Source organism: Anabas testudineus, chromosome 1 (assembly GCF_900324465.2).
Source record: "Anabas testudineus chromosome 1, fAnaTes1.2, whole genome shotgun sequence".
Classification (NCBI taxonomy): domain Eukaryota; kingdom Metazoa; phylum Chordata; class Actinopteri; order Anabantiformes; family Anabantidae; genus Anabas; species Anabas testudineus.
This window is the reverse complement of record NC_046610.1, coordinates 7,917,705-7,939,238: the sequence shown is the minus strand read 5'-3', so window position 1 is coordinate 7,939,238 and position 21,534 is coordinate 7,917,705. Positions and strand designations below refer to the sequence as shown.

Here is a 21,534-nt window from a genome sequence, read left to right as displayed (position 1 = left end):
GTCCAGAGCCAAATTACATTAGTGAAGTTATTATCTGAGAGAGTTAAAAGTTGATCTATGACCCTGTAAGAATAAAATCATCGTCATTTTCTTTTTAACATCGAAATTGTGGTGAAATGTTAGAGAAATTGTATAAATTTCAGTTTGGAGGAATGATGCAACTTTATAAACATGCGGTCTTGGATTTGAATAAGTAAGTATATTAAGTATTTCTGTAAATCCCACATTAACACCCACTTCTCAAAAGAGAAGTGGTTTGAAACATCAAATTGAGAAACATATACAAAAGCTTGGCTGTTTAGTGACGCAGCTGGTGATTGAGTGAAACGTTTTAAGTAAAATGATTAAAACAGTTTTTTTAATTAATGAATTTAGGTTTAGTTTTGATTAATTCATGGCCAAATTGTTATGTTAGCTCAAGAAAAACCAGATAGAGGGGTACCAGCAAGCCAGGAACTAAATGTAAAAAGATCAGCCACTCTTATAACTAATGAACACATTTTATGTGTTTTGCTTTATTCATACAAATGTTTTGGGTTTCTGGGGAACTATTTTCTACTCTGACTCTGCACGTAACGCCCATAAAAACTGCAACTTGTATTTTTACACCACTGATTTTCTACAGATTAACATAATAGTTGTTCTGTGTCCCTGCTTAAAGTTTATTTATTTTTACTGCTAAGCTGACTGTCAAACAAAGAAGTGCTATCCATGTTCTTATTTTACTTTTCACCAGAAAGTAAATAAGCATATTTCCAAAAATCTGCTTAAAGGAGGAACCACATATACAGACGGGACGCAGCCAAGCTGTATAACACAACAGAAACGTAAATTAAGACAGAAATAAAGCTCAGTTTCAACTTAAGCTACAGAAATGTCTTTAAAAAGACGTAAATATCTAATACCGACTAGCTGATATGGACGCAAAGTGGAAGATGACTGTGTGCAACGCATTCAGCAAAATTAGCGCCTATAAACATCAGTATGGCGGCAGAAGAGAAAAGTTTCCCATTAAAGACTCTGGGAATGCAAAATCAAGATGACGTGTGTGTCTGCAAAAGATGTTCAGTCAGAGTAGGTCTCTTCTGATAGGATGCAGCAGTGTCATGCCACCTCGGCTCCTGCTAAAGCCCCCACTGCAAACCTGTCAGCAAACCCCAAAACAAACCTGAACCTTATGTGTGTGTGTGTGTGTGTGTGTGTGTGTGTGTGTGTGTGTGTGTGTGTGCAAGTGACTCTGCATATTACTTGAATGTCATGTGGGCGATTTATTCACTTTAAAAGCACAAAACTGAAACCAGTTCTAACAGCTGGTGTATTTTTGCTCGAGTTTACGTGTCACTGTGTAAATGTGAAAGAAAAACACAGCAGACACTTCACACAGTGAAGTTTTTATTTTACACAGATTTGTACCCCCACCACAAACTCCAGCTAGATTTTTCCTGTGTTCCTCATCCTGACCTCTGACACCACAGAGACTTCTGGGAGTTTTATTCCCCAAACCACAAGATGTTGAAGAAAAACATAATCCTCTGAAAATACAAGCATCTAGGGCTTCACTAATGGTCGGGCGAGAAATGCCTAAGACACAATATTGTGTTTGTTAGCTGTCTTTAAACCTTGTTGTAGCCAGTAACATGTTGTCTCATGTATTAGTATGGAGAAACTGACGGTTTCCTTATTCAGTATTTAAAGGAGAAGTTTGACATTTTGAGAAACATACACTTCGGTGCAGAGAGTTTAAAATTAGGTACTCTTAACAGGAATCATTAGACTGCAGAGACGATTAGCTTAGCTTTGCACACAGGCAACCTCTAAATCTCATTTATTAGAATCTAATTTTAATCAACACAATAAATATAATAGTTGTATCAATCTTCTCATCTAACACTCAACAAAAAAAAGCATGTTTAAAACATGTTTAGTTCCCAAAATGTCAAACTATACCATGAAAATCTACCTGGTCAGTGCAACTTGTTGAGTCAAAATGGTGCAAGCTACATTAGAAATATTCACAAAAAGAAGTAAAATATCTACTCCTAGGAAGAAAAGACTTACATGTTATAAAACAAACATTAACAAAAATATATAAAACTTTCAAAAGTTTTGAAAGCGTAAAAAATGTACACTTGTGTCACCCTGTTGAAACAGTTAAAGTACAAATTCATCGTCTACAGGTCAAACTATGCTCTGACGTGTTAATGTGCAGTATCAAACACTAGAAGGACTGTGGTGCTGGTGTATATGAGAGATAAATTACAGTTGGCTGATCAGAGGTTCTGGTCAAATGGCTTGAAGGGGTAGACGGGGGTGTGATGCCCTCAACACACAGCTTCTGATTGTTGTCATTCTTCCCTTTTGTCCAAGTGTTACATGGTCTGAAATGCTGGAAAGTTCTGTGATCCTGGAAAAGAGGAGAGGCCGTCAGAAAAATCCTGCAATTTGTCGCACAGTGTGCTATTATTTACATATTATACAATACATAAATAACATAACTGATCTGGATTCAGGGAATATACCGTGCATTATATGTGTACTGTGTGTGAATTTTACAGTCAAGGGACTGTAAAGTAGTATTGTGCTGTGTCATATCAGAGAAAAAGAAACAAGGACAGATCAGAACAGGACTTACATCATGGGAAAAGCTCAGTTCCAGTTCTCTTGTCCGCTGTGGAAAAAGAAAAAATAAAATCAGCTCTGGTTTTAATTTACACCCACCTGACGCCTAAAATTTAAAATCCTGTGTTGGTCTAAAACAGCAGTGTGTTACTAAGCTACAGTCACATCATACTGTACCAGACCATTCAAAACATTACTGACAACCACAGAATGCTAATTATTCCAAAATCCTGAGGATTAGCTGTCAACGTGCTCCCACTTCTGTTATCGGCTGTTTCAGTTTATTTCAGGGCTTTAATTTTCAACCTGGTGTCATCTATAAATGACGGAGCCTTCACCTTAATACTTTTGTGTGTTTTGTTTCTTAAAATCAAGCACAAAATCTCAGGATGAGATGATGATGTGATGTTCTAGTTTCATGTTTAGTTACTCACTCAGATTTTTTAAAGGATACACATGTTGACACTTGATTACACTGAAACAACTCATTCTTCCTCCAGCACGATGAAGAAATCCAAGAATGAACATGAAAAATGTGTGAGATGGATATAAGATATTCCTCCTAGTTGAGTTATTGGAATGAACACGAACAGTTAAAATGATGGAGGTTGAAGTAGAGGAAAAGAAAAGACACTGACATGAAAACAGGGAAGGAAACATCAGTCACCTAGCAAAGGTCAGACTGGTGGCTGGTTGTTGTTAGATAGTTCCTTCAGTCAGAAGTGGATTAGTTGATGGTTATTATTGATAATACCTCTTCAGCAAGGAGAGCGTCACCAGTCGGAGTAGCTCGGGGGAGCAGAGGCCCGAGGGAACAGAGTCAGAGTGTCGTAACGGGGGGAACTATATGTACACACACAAACACATGCATTCACACATATGGGGAATCATTCACAGATTCATCATCTTCAGAAAAATCTCATGTGGCACATTTATTTGTGTCTGCAGACCAAACTATCCCTCCACCGCTTAATTCCTCTCCATGCAAGCATGCACGTTTGGTGGGCACAGCTCGTACCTGACCACAGTGAGGTTTCCATCGCACCTTTGGTCACCTTGATTACCTGTATTACCCATACTGGTGAGAGGGAGAATGGAAAGACGTTGGTGAAAGCAACAAGGACAGAGTGATCCTCAGGTGGAAACACAGTCGAGCAAAAGGGAGGAAAATAAATGAGAGGTGGTGACGAAATAAGGATCCATTCAAGCAGAGATCATGCTCGTGAATTCCAGTGGAAAGAGACGAGAAGAAAGATGAGATCCAAAGACAAAGTATCCCGTACCAAACAACGAGTGGGCATGCGGAGGAGGACGAAACATGGATGAGTGAATAACAGATAAACATCAAAGTGCAACGAGCCACGGGTAAGAGGAGCTGGACAGAGCAGAAAAAACATGACGGAAAAATATGAAGAGAATCAAAGGAGATGAAACAATGAGAGAAAGACAGAAGAGAAAGATTAATTAATTTCACTTTGATCTGTAACTGAGAGGATTTAGAAAACTACAGTAGGACTAAAGGACTGAATTTTGGCTACATCCAAAATGTGTAGGTGTCTGTTTGGACTCACTCTTCAAAGACGTCCTCTGTGTCCATCCTTCTGTAGTATTTTGCCAGTTTGACAGAGAAGATGATGCTGGGTATCAGAAGGATGGAGCAGCCTCCCAGACCGAACCAGAACGTGTTCTGAAAATTAGATACATTATCCAAATTAGTTACATTTATCAACAAAAGGAAATAGCTTCTTTTAAACACAGTTTTGGTGATAAGTTGATTGTTATGTCGAGGCAAAAAATCTTCTTTTGCCTTTTTTATCTTTAAATATTCAAATATTACCAGTTTATATGCAAATTATTGTATGTGCTGATTTGTCATTTGTCAAAGCATCACCATCTCCCAGATAAGTTACATAATGAAATGGTTTGTTTTGTCGTATTACATCTAGTTTAAAATAATTTAAGACAAAAAAAGCAGCAAATTGTTAAATTACATAAACTTGAAACATGTTCTTATTCTTATTTTTATTTATGATAATCAAACTAGTTGTTAATTTTAGTCATGTACACATGCACTGATACATAAAACATCCTTCAAACTGTCAAAAAGATGCTTCTTTTTGTTGTTGAAATCCAGATACATGTAGAGAAGATGTAGTGCACATACAGCTGTGAAATGAATCAGCACACACACACACACACACACACACACACACACACACAGAGTGATCTGGTGTCTTACCACTGAATCCACTATGAAGCTGCAGCCTACTATCTCCATGCTGTCCACAATGTTACTGATTGGTTTACACTGAGCCACCTCTGCGGTCAACTGTAGGGAAAAATACACATGTAGAAATACACGCAGTAAATATACACAGAAATCCATTATACAAATAACAAATGTGAAAATCAGAAGTTGCTGAAACATTATATTTGTAAAATTTCCAGTCACAGCAACTTTGACATTTGCCCCTATACAGAGTTGATACTAACAATAAACCTGTGACTTTAGAAAAGACAGAACACTGGGAGAATGCTTACAGAGTTTTTAACCCATTCTGTGTACTGCTTGAAGTATCCCACCAAGCTCTGGGTGTAACCCTTAGTTTCCTGCAATGCATGAGAAAAGAGAAGTTAGGAAGTGTGTGACTGAAAACTGATTAAGGTTGAAGCTTCAGTGTCCTTCCATGCTCTGAAATGTTAAGTTGTTCTAAGCACAAACTACAGATTTCTTCATGGTTCTTCTTCTTCATTCCTAGTGATCCACAGTGAATTTAGTAAATTGTTGAAATAAAAAAATACAACTCTACAATCTCATCAGTTGAGCTTCCACAGAAGATTTGATTGTCATTATTGACAATAACGTTCAATAACTGCAATGGAAAATTCATTCCTTTCCTACACTTATAATAAAAACCTTTATTTACCGAAGATACTAGAAGAACATTATGTGGAACCTCAGATTTTTAAGAGAATCTCAAAAAGAGAAACACTAAATCTAATCTAGTGTGAACCTAATGTGAACAGGGATTACAGACACGTGCCTTTATAAACACCATCTGTCATACAAAGATGTTACAAACTTTTGTACCTGTTTCACCACATGCGAAGCATTATGCGTGATGAGATACTCTGCTGCATCAATGGCACTCAGGATATTAGTGACTTTGACCTGAGAGAGAAAGAGGGACAGTTTTATGATACATGTGTTTTAGACTGTTTTCATGTGAAAGCTTGTTACCACAAACTATTCACAAACTCACCGGCAGGTCGCTGGACATCCTCTGCAGCAGTCTGATACTCTGGCTCAGGGTAGTCTGTGTGAAAAAGACAAACTGTTAGAATACAAAACTGTGTTCAATTATGTGGGTGCTCAGTTACAAGTACGCCATCACATCACGTCACTGGTGCCACAACAACACCACACTGCTATAAAAACACCCACACACACACAAAACATAGCCAGAGGGCCGTCACGGCATCAACAGCGGCTTACCCGCGCTCTGACATATTTCTGTCACCATTTTATGAAGGAAAAGGAAGAAGAGGAAAGAGGTGAGAATGTAAAGAAGATAAAAACACTTCTCAACAAGTGTTGTCTCTACAATAAAGGCAGAAAAAGCCAACTTTAATCTATTTAATGTGATTATTTTGATCATTTTCAATCTCTCAGTCCATTATACTGCTGCACATCATCATTCCTTCTAGTGTTTAATTGCGTTGTTTATTCGGATTGTGTGTGTCCGTGACGTGGAAGGGGTGATTACCATTGCTTGCTCCAAGGGCACCACCTGGTCTCTGTGAATCTGTCTGATACTGCTGGCGTGTCCTTTCAGTGCATTCTCCAGAGCACCACGTGGCTGCAAACAAACAAACAAACAAACAAACAAACAAACAAACAAACAAACTCAGACACAAAATGACTGAGCGAACAGCAATTTGTTGTAGATGCACATGGTTCAGTTTCTACACTGAGTTACACGTGTGTGTTTGGGGAGATCAGACAGCTCAGTAATGATGAGACTCACCAGCTGGTCAGCCTGAGCCTCCAGGTCAGTAGAGAACGACAACAGATCCACAAGAGTGACTCCCTTATTTACCTGAAACAAAACATATGTGCATGAGAGAGGTTTTTAAAGATACTTTTGTATCATTATCATTGTGTTTTATGGTTTTATGTTTTAAATTCTTAATTTTTACCTAAGGGTCCCTCTAGAGTTGGTGTAGTTGTGTAAGATTAACTAAGATTGTGCACAAACGCTCTCGTATTACCTCAGTGAGGTGTGCCTCATAGTCAATCTGTCCAATTCCAGAGTTGGCGAAGTTGATGAGGTTGTCTCTGCCGGCCTGCTCCAGCAGTGTGATGTCCTGTAGGTCCACCTGCACACTCTCAAACACTTGGGCCAGATCTTTGTTATACTGTGAATCACAATAAGAACCACGTTTATTCACAAGTATCAAAGAATTGAATGTGCCCAATAAACACAACACAAAGGACAGGTAGACAAGTATAATACAAGAAAAATAGATACAGCAACAACAACAACAACAATAATAATAATAATAATAAAATGAACCAATGAAACAGTGGCAGAGAGACAACATGGGATGTGGTGGTCGCCATAGTAACATACCACAGTTCTGTTGAGGAAGGAGTTGATGTTGAACATGGTCTCCAACTGCAGAGCGTGGTACAGACCATTGTTCTCATGACATTGTCTATAAAAAAACAAAAAAAATAATCACAATATAAATGTAAAAGTAGAAATAAATTACAATAAAAAGAATTATATTATTAACATGTATTAGCTGTTGGCTTATTACCTGTACATGCTTCCCAAAGTCAAGTCGATGTTTGGATTCTGAAACAGCAGCCCAGGGAGGAAGTTCTTCTTGGAAGGATGAACCAGGAATGGAGTGTCTATAATCTACAAACGCACACGTACAGTATTCATCAGAACAGAGCAGCAGTGCTGTGCATTATGTAATAATCTCCAGCTCAGATTAAAGTCTCTTCAATAGAAACACAAGTAGAGACAGAGCGTTTGTACGCAGCACCTTGAAAAGCTGTCGGTTAGCCAGAGGTTCACACACCAGCTTCTCCACGTTGCCACCAACAATAAACAAGGTGCTCACGATGCCCATCAGCACCCAGGCAAAGATAAAGGAGAAGCCCACCCCACTGAAAAAGAGAGAGGGACATCAGTTATCTTATATTCTCTATTACTTCTCTGTAAATCTTTCTCACAGCACGTTTGACTCAGCCATAGCAGGAAAACCTCACAGCACAGATGATTCATCATTTAAATCGACTGCAGTTCTTTTTAATGTTTTAACTTCATGCATCAAACAAAAATACAAAAGACAGTAAGAGTGGAGTTGGTGACGTACGCCATCAGCAGGTTGCCGCCTGTGTTTGAAAGGCATCCTCGGGTTGTAGGTGAAGCTTGCTTGTCGTAGCCACAGATGCCACACATAAGTCCGAGGATGTTGAAAGCCAACACCAAGACGACCATGCAAAGCATGGCCACACAGCAGATCCACCTGCAGCACAAACACACAAACTTATTAATAATACAATAACAGATAGATTAACAATAACCAAGAAGGTAGTTAGGCTCAATAAACTCCCATAGGAGTAACCTTTAAAAATAACAAAATACACATTTATCCTGTCGCTTGGGGGCAGCAAAAACAACAATGCAGCAATGTTTAAGGTAATATTGCAAAAACTGCTGCTAAAAAGATTCTTTTAACTGTACCCATCCAACAGTTGGAGAGCAAAATCATCATCCAATAAAAAGTTATATCTAGTATTTGAGCCTTTTGCTAACTCTGTAGGAGGCAAATTCGTGACTCCTGATGAGAACAATCCGATTAATACATACATATACACAGATAGTGGAAAGAAAAAGTATGTGAAACCTATTATTGAGAAAAAAACAGTAAAAATCTCATAGTGATAGAGGAAAAAGTACGTGAACCCTCAGAGTTAGGGTTAGAAAATTAGTAAAATTTGGAGCTGTTGTATAGAGCTACTCAAACTTTCTAAGTTTGCTCAAAAGGAATATGCTTTTGTGAGCCATGCCTCGCCAAAAGGAGCTTTCAGAGGATCTACAATCAAGCATTGTTGATTTACATAAAGCTGGAAATGGTTAAAAAGTGACGTCAAACTCTTTAGAAATTTACCAGTATACAGTTAGACAAACAATCTACAAATGGAGACACTTTGGGACTGTGGCTACTCTACCAAGAAGTGGGTGGCCAGTCTAAATGACTCCAAGAGCACAACAAACACTCATCAGTGAGGTGAAGAAACAACCCAGGGAGCCAGCAAAAGATTTGAAGGCATCTTTGGAACTGGCTAACAAATGTATTCATGAGTCTACGGTACGTAAACATTGAACAAGCAGGGTGTCTATGTCAGGACACCACGAAGGAAGCCACTGCTTACTAAAAACAACATCGCTGCACGCCTGAAGTTTGCCAAAGAGCACAATGACACTCCACAGCAGTATTGGCAAAATGTTTTGTGGACTGGTGAAACTATGTTGAACTATTTGGAAAGAAAACACAGGACCACATCTGGTTTAAAAAGGGCACAGCATATCATCAGTAAAACATCATTCCAATAATAAAGTATAGTGGAGGAAACATCATGATTTGGCCCTGCTTTGCTGCATCAGGGCCTGGCCAACTTGAATTGATTAAGGGGAAGATGAATTCCCAAATGTATCAAAAGATTCCTCAAGATAATGTGAGTGTGTCTGCATGTCAGCTGAAATTCTGTAGAAGTTGGGTGATGCAACAGGACAGTGACACAAAACACACAACAGAATAGATTCAGAAAAACAAAATCCAGCTTTTAGAGTGGTCAAGTCAGAGCCCAGACCTCAAGCCAATAGAGATGCTATGGAACGACTTGAAGAGAACCACACACATAGGACGCCCAAAGAATATGACAGAGCTAAAGCAGTTTTGCAGATCTGATCCAGAGCTAGAGGAAGCACCTGGTTGCGATTCAAAAAGGTTCACATACTTTTTATTGCATCTGTAAATACATATGCACAGACCTGTAGAAATCCATTTGGTCAATCCGTGGGTAATATGATTCAATTTTCTTCTGTCCATTATTGATGAAAATGGTGAAATTGGCCAGAGAGGATTCCACTGGGAACATCTTAGCAAAGTTGTTTATCTCGGTGCCAATCTTATCCAACATAGCCTTTACGCCTACAAACACAAATAAACACAAAAAGACACGACCAAAAATTAACTGACTGGGAAAAAACATGGACATCTAGCAGAAAGTCAAAAGGGATGACAAAGACTTACGTGGTAGAGCTGTGGTTTTATCATCCACAAGTGAGAGAAAAAGAATAGAAAAGTGAAAATCTTACAGTCAGACTGAGATTCAGGTCATTTGTAAGGAGGAGAGAACATCTTAATTAGTTAAACTAAATACACTTGCATACCTGAGACAATGTTTTTAGTTTGCTCTTTAACCAGTTTTGGTGTGTCATTAAAGGAGGAGTATCCCTGGAAGCAGAGAGAAAGAGAGAAAAGATGATTGAGAACAGGGTAGTAATGGTGGGCATGTCGACAAGAGCCAATTCACAGGAAGGAACAGCATAAATGAAGGATACCGTTTGTTTTTATAACACTTCTTGTGAGGGAAAACTCATGTTATGATAAGTACAATGTAACGATTGCAGTGATGATGATACTTTATAATAATCTGATAACTGGACACATTCTAGATAACAACATAACCATTATTATTATTAAAACACAGATACATGTTGCAGCAGGATCCTGATAAATATGAAACAAACCTTTTGGACAATGTTGCTGAGATCTGTCCTCAGGACTGTGTTGACGTTGGCCAAGGCAGGACTCACATCTGGGAGCTGAAAGATAATAAAACAAAAACAGGGATGGTGACTAAATATGAGACTTCGCTACAACATGAAATACTTCCTGTCACTTTTTCAGTTTTGATTTTTGTTGTATACCCTGGAAAAATCTGCACTGATTCCCAGCTGGGACAGAGTGGATCGGATTGTGTTGCAGGTATGAGACACGGCTCCGTTGGTGCAGGCGGGGTCAGAGAGGGTATTGGACAGAGAGGCTCGCTCCCCCGACAGACTGGCCTGGAGCTTCCCTGTCCCCTCTTGAAGCACCTCCAAGGAGGAGCTGATGTTCTCCAGGGCCTCTTTAGTCTCACGCATTGCTACAAGGAAAATAGGAAGGATTAAACTGAATCTTTACAATCACTTATATTTTTTAACAAACACTATAATTTTGCAGCAATAATTACAAAATATGATTTAATCAATATTTTATATTCACCTTTGTGTGTACGCACATCACAAAACACTTACAATATTACACTGACCACAGATCAACAATACACACAGCAAAATCACAGCAAAACACTGTTTACAAGATAAAACACAATCCAGGATCAGCATCAGTTTCACATTTCTGACACCTGGAGTCCACAAACATGAATCAACAGCAGCTCTGGTTACCTTTGATGGCATTCTCAACTTTTCCTTTAGATAAATGATCAAATGTTGGGGAATCGTAGAGGAAAAAGAAAGTAAGACACAAAGGTAAAGGTGAGGACATGCCCTCTTAAGACACATCGAGAATCTGTTGTAATAAACGCTCAAGAAAGGAAGCTGCATGTAGAGAACAACTGTAAACTGTAAAGCATTAATAAGATTCACAAATTCACAATTAGAACAAAACATGAACAGCACATAGTGACGCTGACAGCTAATACAAAGGATGAGTTACCTCCTGCCATACGCAGGGCCGTGTCCAGTGAGGGAACCACCTCTTTTTCCAGCTGACTGTGGATCCTACCACCAAGCAAAGGTCCAATGTCTGTGAGGAAACAGAGAGAGTTCAGAGGGCTTCGTGAAACAGGGGTCGCTATCAAACACGGAGAGAGATGTTACATCATTGGACAAATACTGAATGTAAACAATCTGAGTTCAACTTACTGTCAAGGTCTGACAGGACTTTATTCTTTGCTGTGGTGTATTGAGCGGTCATGTATTCAACTTGCTGCAGCAGAAAACACACTAACATGAGAGCAGGCATACTACACGCATTGCTTTCTTTGCACACAGTCCAGTAGATGTGTGTGGGAGCTTACAGCAGGTGTGTTGTTAGCAAATGTCTTCAGATCTCTGATGTTGGTATTGATGAACCGTCGGGTGCTCTTGATCTGGTTGCTGATATTATGGTTTGCTACATAGGCAATAAGTACCCCCACACTGAAACACACAGAGACACGCAGAGACAGGATTAGTACAGTCCAGCACTGCAGTGATCACTGTTCACCAGCAGAGAGCAGCATATCCATAAACTGAATATGAGACGAATATTATATTATATTATATTATATTATATTATATTATATTATATTATATTATATTATATTATATTATATTATATTATTTCTTTGGAGGTACCTTAAAGAACAATGTGTTGAAATGTGTCACCACTTTCAAACCATGCCATCAAGTGTAATCTGATCCCAGGTTTGAGCCACAGGATGTGAGAATGAAGAAACCACTGCTACAGCAAAACGGTGCTCATTGTATGAGCGATGTGTAGTTCTCTATTTTTTTCTTAACATCTCTGAAGTAATTTAGAGTTTCTAGTGTACAAGAGTGTTGTTGTATTTTAAGTATAGTTGGAGAAAGTACTTCTGAAAGCTCACTTAGTGCTGTGCACCATATTAGAGCAACCTTACTGTAGTGTGTATTAACAAATATAATGTATATCTCTCTGTTTCTACCTATTTAACATATGAAACTAGAGTTGTGATATACTGTAAATGGTCTGTATAGAGTTGACTGTAATATATAGATGTACTAGAATAATGTCCCGTACTAGAACCACTAAATTATGGCAAGAACAATTGCGCTTTGTTTTCAGGTACTACGCTTACCTGCCAAATTCCTGAGCTCTTTTACACTGTGAGCCCTTAAGCAAAGATTTCACTTTAACCAACAAAAAGAAATTCTGAGAAAATGACAAAGAAAATCAGCTGAATGAAGGAAAAGAAAAGAATCATAATGACAAACTGTGAACAGATGATATCTCCACATCTCCAAATAGTCACAAAGAGCTTTAGGTGTGCATATATGTGTGTGTGTGTGATAATGCATGAGTGTGATGTGAAAGCGCTCATTCAGACAGCGAGGCCTCGCACAGTCGGCCCAGTGATATCAGTGACACCTAACTGTCCTGCACAGTTTGGATCGTGTTTCATCTGTCTCCTCCACCAAGCAGGTTCACTGTATGTCGCAGTCTGAAGTGAGCATGTGCTGTTGCTTTTATCAGTGTTTGTTTACAGGTCTACTGGCACTACTGCACACTGTATGTTGGTTGAGTTGCATTTTGGGTAATGTTTACTGCATCAGGTTTTGTGTAAAAGAGATGATCACTAGCACTGCTGCAACGTTCGCTGACCCTTAAACTGACCTGATCAGTCTGGTAGTGTTATAGGAGTAGTCTCATAAGAAGATCAGCAAACATGAAACAGGAAGGTTTGTGCACATCAATACATTATTACAATGTTCTGATTCACTGTCGACATATTAAGCCTTGAAATGAAAATTTAACAAAATTCAGAAATAATAGATGTAAAAAGGTGATGGAGCAGAGTTGGAGCTACCAAGAAGACACTCTACATTCACATTATCAGACGGTTTGACTTTAAATAACTGTTTGAGACTCAAAGAGGTAAATCTCTAGTATTTCACTAAGAAAGTAAAGATTGGAGAGAAGCCTAAAAAATGCACAACCCCCATAAGCAGGTACAATAGTAGAATGCTACATCAGATTTAAAAATGCCATGTTCGCACTTTTACACAGGTAGTTTTATCCGCCTCCCCCAGCTTCAGTGTCTCACACTTTATGTTGCTCATGAGACAAAGTGACACCTCAATTTGTCCTATAAAAAGAAAATCCTCCTGAGGACAACAAACAAACATGACGATAAACGTGGAGACAGTGACTCACATGATGAACATGGTGGTGGCGACGAGCGAGGCGGTGTAGAAACCTCTCTGACAGTCGGCGTTCTTCCTCTGTCTCTGGTGCATCTCCCCTCCACAATTCTCACAGCATCGACACACACAGAAACACGTGGCTATGATGGGGGTCAGCACCACAAACAGGATCCCCAAGGTCGCACAGATGAGGAATCCAGCCTCGTAGTAGATCCACTGCAGGGGGAGAGGATTCACACATAGTCAGTTTTGCAACACTGCAGTATGTGTTGTGGGCGTCATTTTAGAAATAACCTTCAGAGGACTTTACCTGTAGCAACAGGACAACGTTTTCTGGCTGTGACACCACGACACGTGGGTTCACAAGCAAAAACAAAGACAGAAAGCAAGGTCAGTGTGACAGCCAAGAGAGTCAAGATGAAGCAGAATTCCCATTTCTAAATAGGCACATGAAGGTAGCATCAACAGTCGAGGAAGAAAATCAATCAAATATGTTAACAAATTAAAGAAAAAGCAGGAGAATCTGCCAAAAAGTTTTTATTTTAGTATATCAGTGTTGGGTAAAGCATCAAAACACATCTTAATTATCACTCAGATCAAACGTACCTTCCTCCATTCTTCAATTTTGATTCCCCCCATGTTTTGTTGAATAACTTTAACAATCAGATCTGGGAAGAAAATAGAACAAATAGTATTGTTTACAAGTCTTTCAATTTCACACACAGTCAAATACACTTCCTGTACTACATTTTAAAAACTATGGAGGCTGGATTGAAAAAAAAATCCATTTATCTGTTCATAAGCAGACACAGATTACGTGGATTGGTTTTTCATTTCCGAGGACGGTGCTGTGTCTGTATTTCCTCACATTTCTCACAGCTGTGTGTTTTGCTGTAGCTGTTTGAACTGTGTACTGTACTTTGCCAACACGCTGTGCAGCTCAGTCCAGCTGTCTGTGTAGGTCAGTCAGCACTAAGCTTACCTGGATGGTGACTCACCCTGCAGTTACTCAGCAGGTAAACACTCAGCCCTTATTACACACCACTAACGAGAACACCAGTACGAATCCACACAGACGCAAATTGCTTTGCACATGTATATTTGGTAAAAGAAAGTGATGCATGTGAATCTGGAGCTCAGAGTATAGCTCCAACATATAAAATATATTGCTGTGTACTAGTTTTTACATCTCTCACATCTAACTAAAATGTATAAGAAGCTGCTGGCATGAGCACATCAGATACAAAGTCCTCATAAATATTTTTCTTTCTCTTTTAATAAAGTTAATTATTGCATAGCATAGCATTCTCTGATTGGCATAGCCAGCAAAGGTGCCATTGCACATGACGAGCAGATGGAGGTCAGTTTAGCACGTAAATGCTGACACAGCTGCCTCTCGCGCTCTCACAGTCACACGCTTACGGGATGTGTGTACTTCTATCTCTGTGAGAACCCTAAACTTATCATCACAAGTAAATGCACACCTAACCCTAAACCAAGCTTCACCCTCACCTAAAGCACATGAAGCTGAAATGGACAGATTACTGTCTAAACGTCTGTTTATTCACTTTAAATGCTGTAAATTAAAATACTACCAGTGTGTATAGTAGTACTACACTATTACTAAGGTGTTTATCTTTTATATTCCCACATTATAGCTTATACTTCCAAATATTTAGTTGACAACTAATTGTGAGGAATGGTGAATCATTAACATTATGATTTCACACAGCTTTAAATTCCCCTTGTAAATTAAAATTTAATTAAAAGCAGTAAATGACAAACGAGAAGCTTAAATCAGACAACGTTTAGAAACAAATCAGGGAACTAATCTAGCACCAAACAGCTGACAAATACCTCAAATTGTTTATTATTTTGTGAGTTTTAATGAGATTTTTATGTTTGCTTTAGTTGACTGATCGTTTGGCTTCAAACCATCTGCATCTACATGCTAACCAGTGTGAATCGTTAGTAACACTGGGACAGTAAACACTATCTGCTGAGTAAAAGCAAAACAAACTGCTATTTGGGGTGCATTTCGCAACGGTATGGATAATCCTCTCAGCACTCTCTTCCTCTCCTGCTGGGAAGTGGCTGTTTGTACTCCTTTATTTGCTTTTGTATGGTAATAAAACTGTTTTGACCCGAGAAGACCTCAGACTGTAGAGCAGAGCGAAGACGTCTATCCGTGTTAACTCTGCATATGGAGCATATGAGCATATAAGTTGTGTCAATACCACCTGTTGTTCCTCAGCTACTTAGTTAGCATTAGCCACTGAGGGCAGTTCAGCTTAGACAGCTTAGTTTAGTGACCCAGTATAAGACGTAGCAACAGCAAACAAAAGGAAAAGGGGGATAAACAAGTATCAGAATTAGACCTACGGACAAACCACATGAACTAATGTGTCGACTTCAGTAGTCATGGAGAGTGGTTGTTTTCTGAAATATAATTTACGATGTTCATCATTTGAGTCACTGTCTCCACTTCTATCATAATGTTCTAAATATATATACAAGTTTCCTGATTAGAAACAGTGACATTTTAATCTCTTGAGTGTTTGCTACTAAATCTGAGAACTGGTGTGATGTAAACTAATTTAGACACTAAGAACATTGCATATCCATTTTTTTTTTTAAACAAAAAGAAAAAGGAAGTTTTCAGCGGGAAACTTATAGATTACATTCATAGAATAAAATGTAAGTAAATGGTAGAGAAACATGCTGGGAAAAGACATGATTTCACCTGCAAACTACAGTATTATATCCTCAAGTAGTGGCTCTCAGTGATGCTTTCACTGTTAAGCGGTATCTATCTTTAAATACTGCTAACAGTAAGTCTGAATCAGCAATACATAAGGAAATAAGTATGGATTTTTATGGCAGCGAGAGCTTAAGAAAGTATGTTTTCCGTTTGGCACTACGCACTTCATCATCTAATCATCTGTGTGTGGTAAAAGTATGTGAACCTGTGTCTTCAGAGACTGTTGTTGTTCCTTTTTCCAGCAATAACTAAACTCTAACACCAGTAACTGTTTATCATCACTGTGCTCGCCAGCTTGGAGGAAGTTTAGTATCTTTACAGAACAACTTCAAATCCTGGCGTGAACTGCTTGTTTCAGCATTGGCGAAGGAGAAGTAATGGCAAGTAAAGGTGTTACCCTGGGGTCCCAAGTTAGCTCCTGGACTACACACCTTGATCTTAATAATAATAGTAAGTGATACTTTATTAATCCCGTTGTGGACAGGCAGCCCCCAGAATGCACCAAGGATTCAGCATTCAGTGTCCAATAAATCGTGTAGTTTTTTGTCTCATTTGTTTAAGTGGATTCCCTGAACACTCTTCACTGCATTGGACCCCACGCACTATATTGTCCCTCTTGTATATTGGTGTCTGATCCTGGGGGACGAGAAGCTGCCTTAGTGTGATCGTTGGGGGTATGTGGTGTTACCCGAACTCTACACTGGAGAAACTAAACGGCCACTAAAAAGGAAGACGTGCGTATAAAAAAAACACAATCTTCCTGCCTTTCATCCATCCCTAGTAAGATCAAGACCACTTCACACACCCACCAGAGAAGTCACAGTTAATAACCCACTTTAATGTAAGTGGGAGCGATTCTAGGAGATGTGAATACTACATCTACTCACACACTCCTCTAACAAGCCTATTCCAGTCATGAGTGACGTGAAACCACCATGAAGGATAAATGTGTGGTCTCTTACCGACTTTTCCTCAGACTGAAGAAGCTACATTTCAATCTAACAAGAAAAAAGTCCAGTTTCAATGAATCAATTTCCAGATACAGTCGTAATAATGTGACGTAGAGATATAGTCAACCCTCAGTTTATTCAGTTGGGTCAATATTACACAATGAACTACTGATAGTACTAAACCCTTTGAGGGAGTGATTCCATCGTTGATTTACACGTACTTACACAATAATACCACTATTTTGGTTTCCCTTGCGTATGATCTCTTTTAAGACGCTTGCTTCTTGATAAACAAGCTGTGTACGACCAATCAGTAATTAAGACAAACAGGCAAATACCAGGACTATGACCCATTTTCTATATCTTGTGTGTGTGTGTGAGAGACAATACCATCTGTAGCAGTGGTAGCAGCACTGTGGTAGCATTAGCCCTGTGGATGCTAATCCTCTAATCTACCCTGTGTGTATCAGAGGGATAAGAAGACACAGACTCCTCACACAGTGAATCACAAACACTTCTTCATTTGAAATTCAACCCTTCAAACTGATTGGAAACAAGGGGTCGAGTGAGTCAGAGGACAGAAAGATTGACAGTGACGCCCTACTGAACGGCAACTCTCCCATCATTCCTTCTTTGTTGGTACTCGGACAGAAACAGTTCAACTGGGAACCTGAAAAATGAATTACACTAATCAAATATGTGGATTTGTGGAGACTTTGCCACAGACTGCCCTTTAATTACTACCTTCCCTCACTATCTCCCTCACATTCATTTGCGTTTCCCCACCTTAACCTCAGCTCAACCTCAGCGCAAAACGCCATCTGTCCTCCAGCTAATGACAGCACCACTATGTGAAACACTGTTAGGACAACGTCATTTAATGTACGGTCACAATCAAAGGAACAGACTGTTACTAAGGAAACATACGCTGAACACTCGCTGAAATGAGAATTAGCTTGTTTTCCAAATAATCCAACAGATTTCTAGCACAATTTAAATGGAGACGCCACTGCAGAGGAACAAATGTCAGAAAAGTCTGTAAAACTACACTAGAATTTATTTTCCTTTCAGCAAATTATGTTCGTGCTGCACCAACTTCCTCTTGCTCCTTTTGTAGACATTAGTTTATGTTTGCTTGCCAGATATACTAATATGAACAATATCAATGCCAGGAGGGAAAACACTTTTTTGCATATCTGTCAGTTTGTAAGGGGAAAAACATACAGAGTATTTAAATTAGAGTGTTTATCCTTAAAAACTCCACTAACCGCTAACATATATTTTAATTATTATTATATTATTATCTCAGCTCACTAATTTCCTTCAGCTCATCTTCCCATTAAAACCTTAGACCTCAGGTTTCTTCTTTGTTGTTTGTTGGAAAACAGCTTTGTGTTCTTCCCTCACTACCTGGAACAATTAATTTAATTAATTTGGTGCTGCCAACTGAATTTAAGGTCATTGTAAATGCTATGTTGGCTGATTCATTATAAACCGTTATGTAGTACCTTGTGAAACAGTATTACTGTACAAGTTTCTTATATAACATTGTTATTATTTTAAGATATTTGCTTGTTTTTATGTTGGTATTTTTTTAAATCTTTGGTTAAAGGTATCTTTGGTTCTTATGTGTTTTTTATTCCTGGCTAAACAGACCTAAAAATTACATTATGGAATTATGATTAATGATGTATTTTACTATGATAGAAATAATCTACCTCACATATATTTCTAGAAATAAAAAAATATATTGTGGGCTTTACTGTAAATACTGTTACAAACATAATACACGTTAACCTTAATAACGTACACCACAAAGCACTTTCATCGTCTAACATTAATTGTCACAACATCACGTTAGGGTTAAAAAATGTCCTTGACAGGCAGTTTTTCAACCCAACCAACCAGTACAGTATTAAATGTTGAATGAATGGATGAAGTTGGATATAATACGACTATTTTAGCTTGAAGATAAATTTGTCAAAATGTTTTTTCGTAATAAAGCATAAAAACACAGCATAATAATTATTTTAAACGAAGCAGTTACAGTTATAAACACTGCAATACCTTAAAAACAGATTAAAGTCAATTTGATATGTGTGAGCAACGCACATGATCTTTTATCTTTTATGATGTGGGACGCAACATCCAGGTGGTCTCTACCTGTGCGTGTGTGTGTGACTCACACTGGACAGTCCCTGGCAGTAGCAGCATATGGTCCAGTGGATTAAGGTATTATGCAGTGATGCAGGTGACTCAGAAAGCCTCCTCTAATCGCTGATCTGCTAATTGATTAACCTACTAGCGGCCCTAACCCTGGACACCAAAATGGCAGCAACTTAAAACCCCCAATCCTATTGCACTATGTCATCGTCCACTGTGACCACTCATAGTTGCTCACAACTTCATTACATCAGCATGAGAACAAGAGAACAGTATCGAACTGACATGATCAACTTTAAATAGCAGTAGTGATGTTTCAGCATGGCCTGAGAGAGGACCACCTATGAGCTATGATAGATATCGATCCCATTAATCTGCTCATAACATTTGTTTATGGGCTCAACACACACACACACACACACACACACACACACTACTACAGTTTTAATTGAGTCACTTGGGGAGTGTTTTTGTGAGTCCTGTTAAGTCAGATGTCACATGGACTTAACACCTCACCTGAAAACTGAACAAAGATACAGCTGCTGTGTGCAAAAAATAACCACCACAGCATCAACATTTGATGTCTGAGTGTGTTTTGGACTTTGTTGTTTAGTGTGTGACTCACACACTTTCATCTTAATTAACTCCAGTGTATCTTCATATTTTTACCACAGTAATACTGTAACTTATTTGCACCTCCTTTATTTATCTCTACACTTTTATATTACTAGATGTTAATTATTTCTTATGTTTTTTGAGCATCTTTCTAAATCTAAATCCTTCAAAGCATTGTTACAGTACAACTCAAATAACCTGTAGCCATGACAGAAACATTTGCAGTGGAAATACTGGGTTAGGAATTTCTTAACAGGTCACTGAGTGTGGTGTAACACCTGTTACCTGTCAGAGCAACACGACTCACACAAAACTTCCATTAGCAGAAGTTAGAAATTAAAGCATGGAGGTCATGTGTTTATCAGACAACAGTCCTGGAAATATGCGTGCATCCTTCATCATGAGAGTCAAAAGAAGCACAAGACCTGGGGTGAGGAGGAGCAGGGACTGGGAGGAGGGGGTGACGATGATCATCTCACCTTTAGGGAACGTGTTTGGTTGAACAACGTAGAGAAAAGCATGGACCACGTGAAAGAGGATCCCGATGGCCCCTGGTTCGTAGTACGCGTGGGTATCATACACAGCCGCCGGTACAAACCCAAAATCCAGCGGCTCCACTGGCGGAGGGGTCCGCTGTCTGCGGGGGTCCGACCTGACCTCGCCCGGGGCCCCGTCCCTCTCATCCGCCTGCGGCTCGCCGCTTGTGGCCCCCCAGCAGAGAAGCAGGACGAGCCACCGTGTCCACAACATGGCGCAGGAAAGTCCAACAACAGAAGACAAGAGGCAGGAGGACTCCGAGGACTCCGAGGACTCCGAGCCCCGGTCGTACGCAGCCCAGCTGGGGATGGAGACGCTCTGCTGGCGTGAGAGGACACCTGTCCGCGTGTCGGCGGTTCGTCCCCGTCCGGAGGAAAGTTTCAGTCTACATCCACCGTTCGCTCCTGGTTCCTGGGTACGGACTGGTCGCGGACATCTTCCCGGGGGATGTGCTCGTGTCTCCGTGTGTCACTCTCTCCCGCTGCCCGCTGCGCGAGGAGCCTAATCCCTGCGCTTCGCGTGCACGGCGCCGCGCGGCAGGGCTCGTGCTCGCTGAGAGCTGGGGTCCAGTCACCTGTCCAGGTAAATCTGCCGCGCTCGAGGCGTCCAGGTGACGTTTCCGTGTTGTCGGGGGGAGCAAATGTTCACGGCTGCTGGACACCTGGGACATTTTAGACTCGTACCTGTTGATCAGCACTGAAGCTGAAAACAGAGGAATAAACTGTTGAAGAAGAAAAAGGTGGTAAACTACTGTGTTTGTAACTTCCTGCTTTTATGCACAAATGATCAGTGAACCGTCATCTGAAATATTGTGTTTGCTGGTATTACTTTGATCAGATCATGTTTTATGACC

At 39.6% G+C, this 21,534-nt stretch overlaps 1 protein-coding gene across 11 annotated transcripts; it reads right to left on the bottom strand.

Moving 5' to 3' along the window:
• Nucleotides 1-1,389: 1,389 nt before the first annotated feature.
• On the bottom strand, nt 1,390-21,179 carry prom1b (prominin 1 b). 11 transcript variants are annotated; one of them, XR_003298829.1, is made up of 29 exons: nt 20,624-21,179; nt 14,262-14,323; nt 13,966-13,992; nt 13,666-13,871; nt 11,789-11,909; nt 11,634-11,697; nt 11,425-11,514; nt 11,154-11,177; nt 10,635-10,852; nt 10,455-10,529; nt 10,095-10,158; nt 9,955-9,963; nt 9,693-9,852; nt 8,011-8,163; nt 7,678-7,801; nt 7,444-7,547; nt 7,254-7,338; nt 6,892-7,038; nt 6,648-6,719; nt 6,387-6,479; nt 6,116-6,133; nt 5,883-5,936; nt 5,711-5,791; nt 5,161-5,229; nt 4,859-4,948; nt 4,191-4,306; nt 3,374-3,462; nt 2,633-2,668; nt 1,390-2,404 (listed from the first exon to the last, which is right to left on the bottom strand). XR_003298829.1 is itself a non-coding variant. In XM_026360795.1 (28 exons), exons 1-27 carry the CDS (start codon nt 20,892-20,894, stop codon nt 2,647-2,649), a joined length of 2,619 nt encoding a protein of 872 aa, XP_026216580.1. In that variant the 5' UTR covers nt 20,895-21,179; the 3' UTR covers nt 1,390-2,404; nt 2,633-2,646. The 11 variants fall into 11 exon arrangements, 5 of the variants coding, with proteins under 5 accessions (XP_026216580.1, XP_026216578.1, XP_026216579.1 ...); XR_003298832.1 differs by lacking the exons at nt 1,390-2,404; nt 2,633-2,668 and adding exons at nt 3,638-3,697; nt 3,903-3,994 and having other exon boundaries at nt 3,444-3,462; XR_003298830.1 differs by lacking the exon at nt 11,154-11,177.
• Between the last annotated feature and the right edge of the window lie 355 nt (nt 21,180-21,534).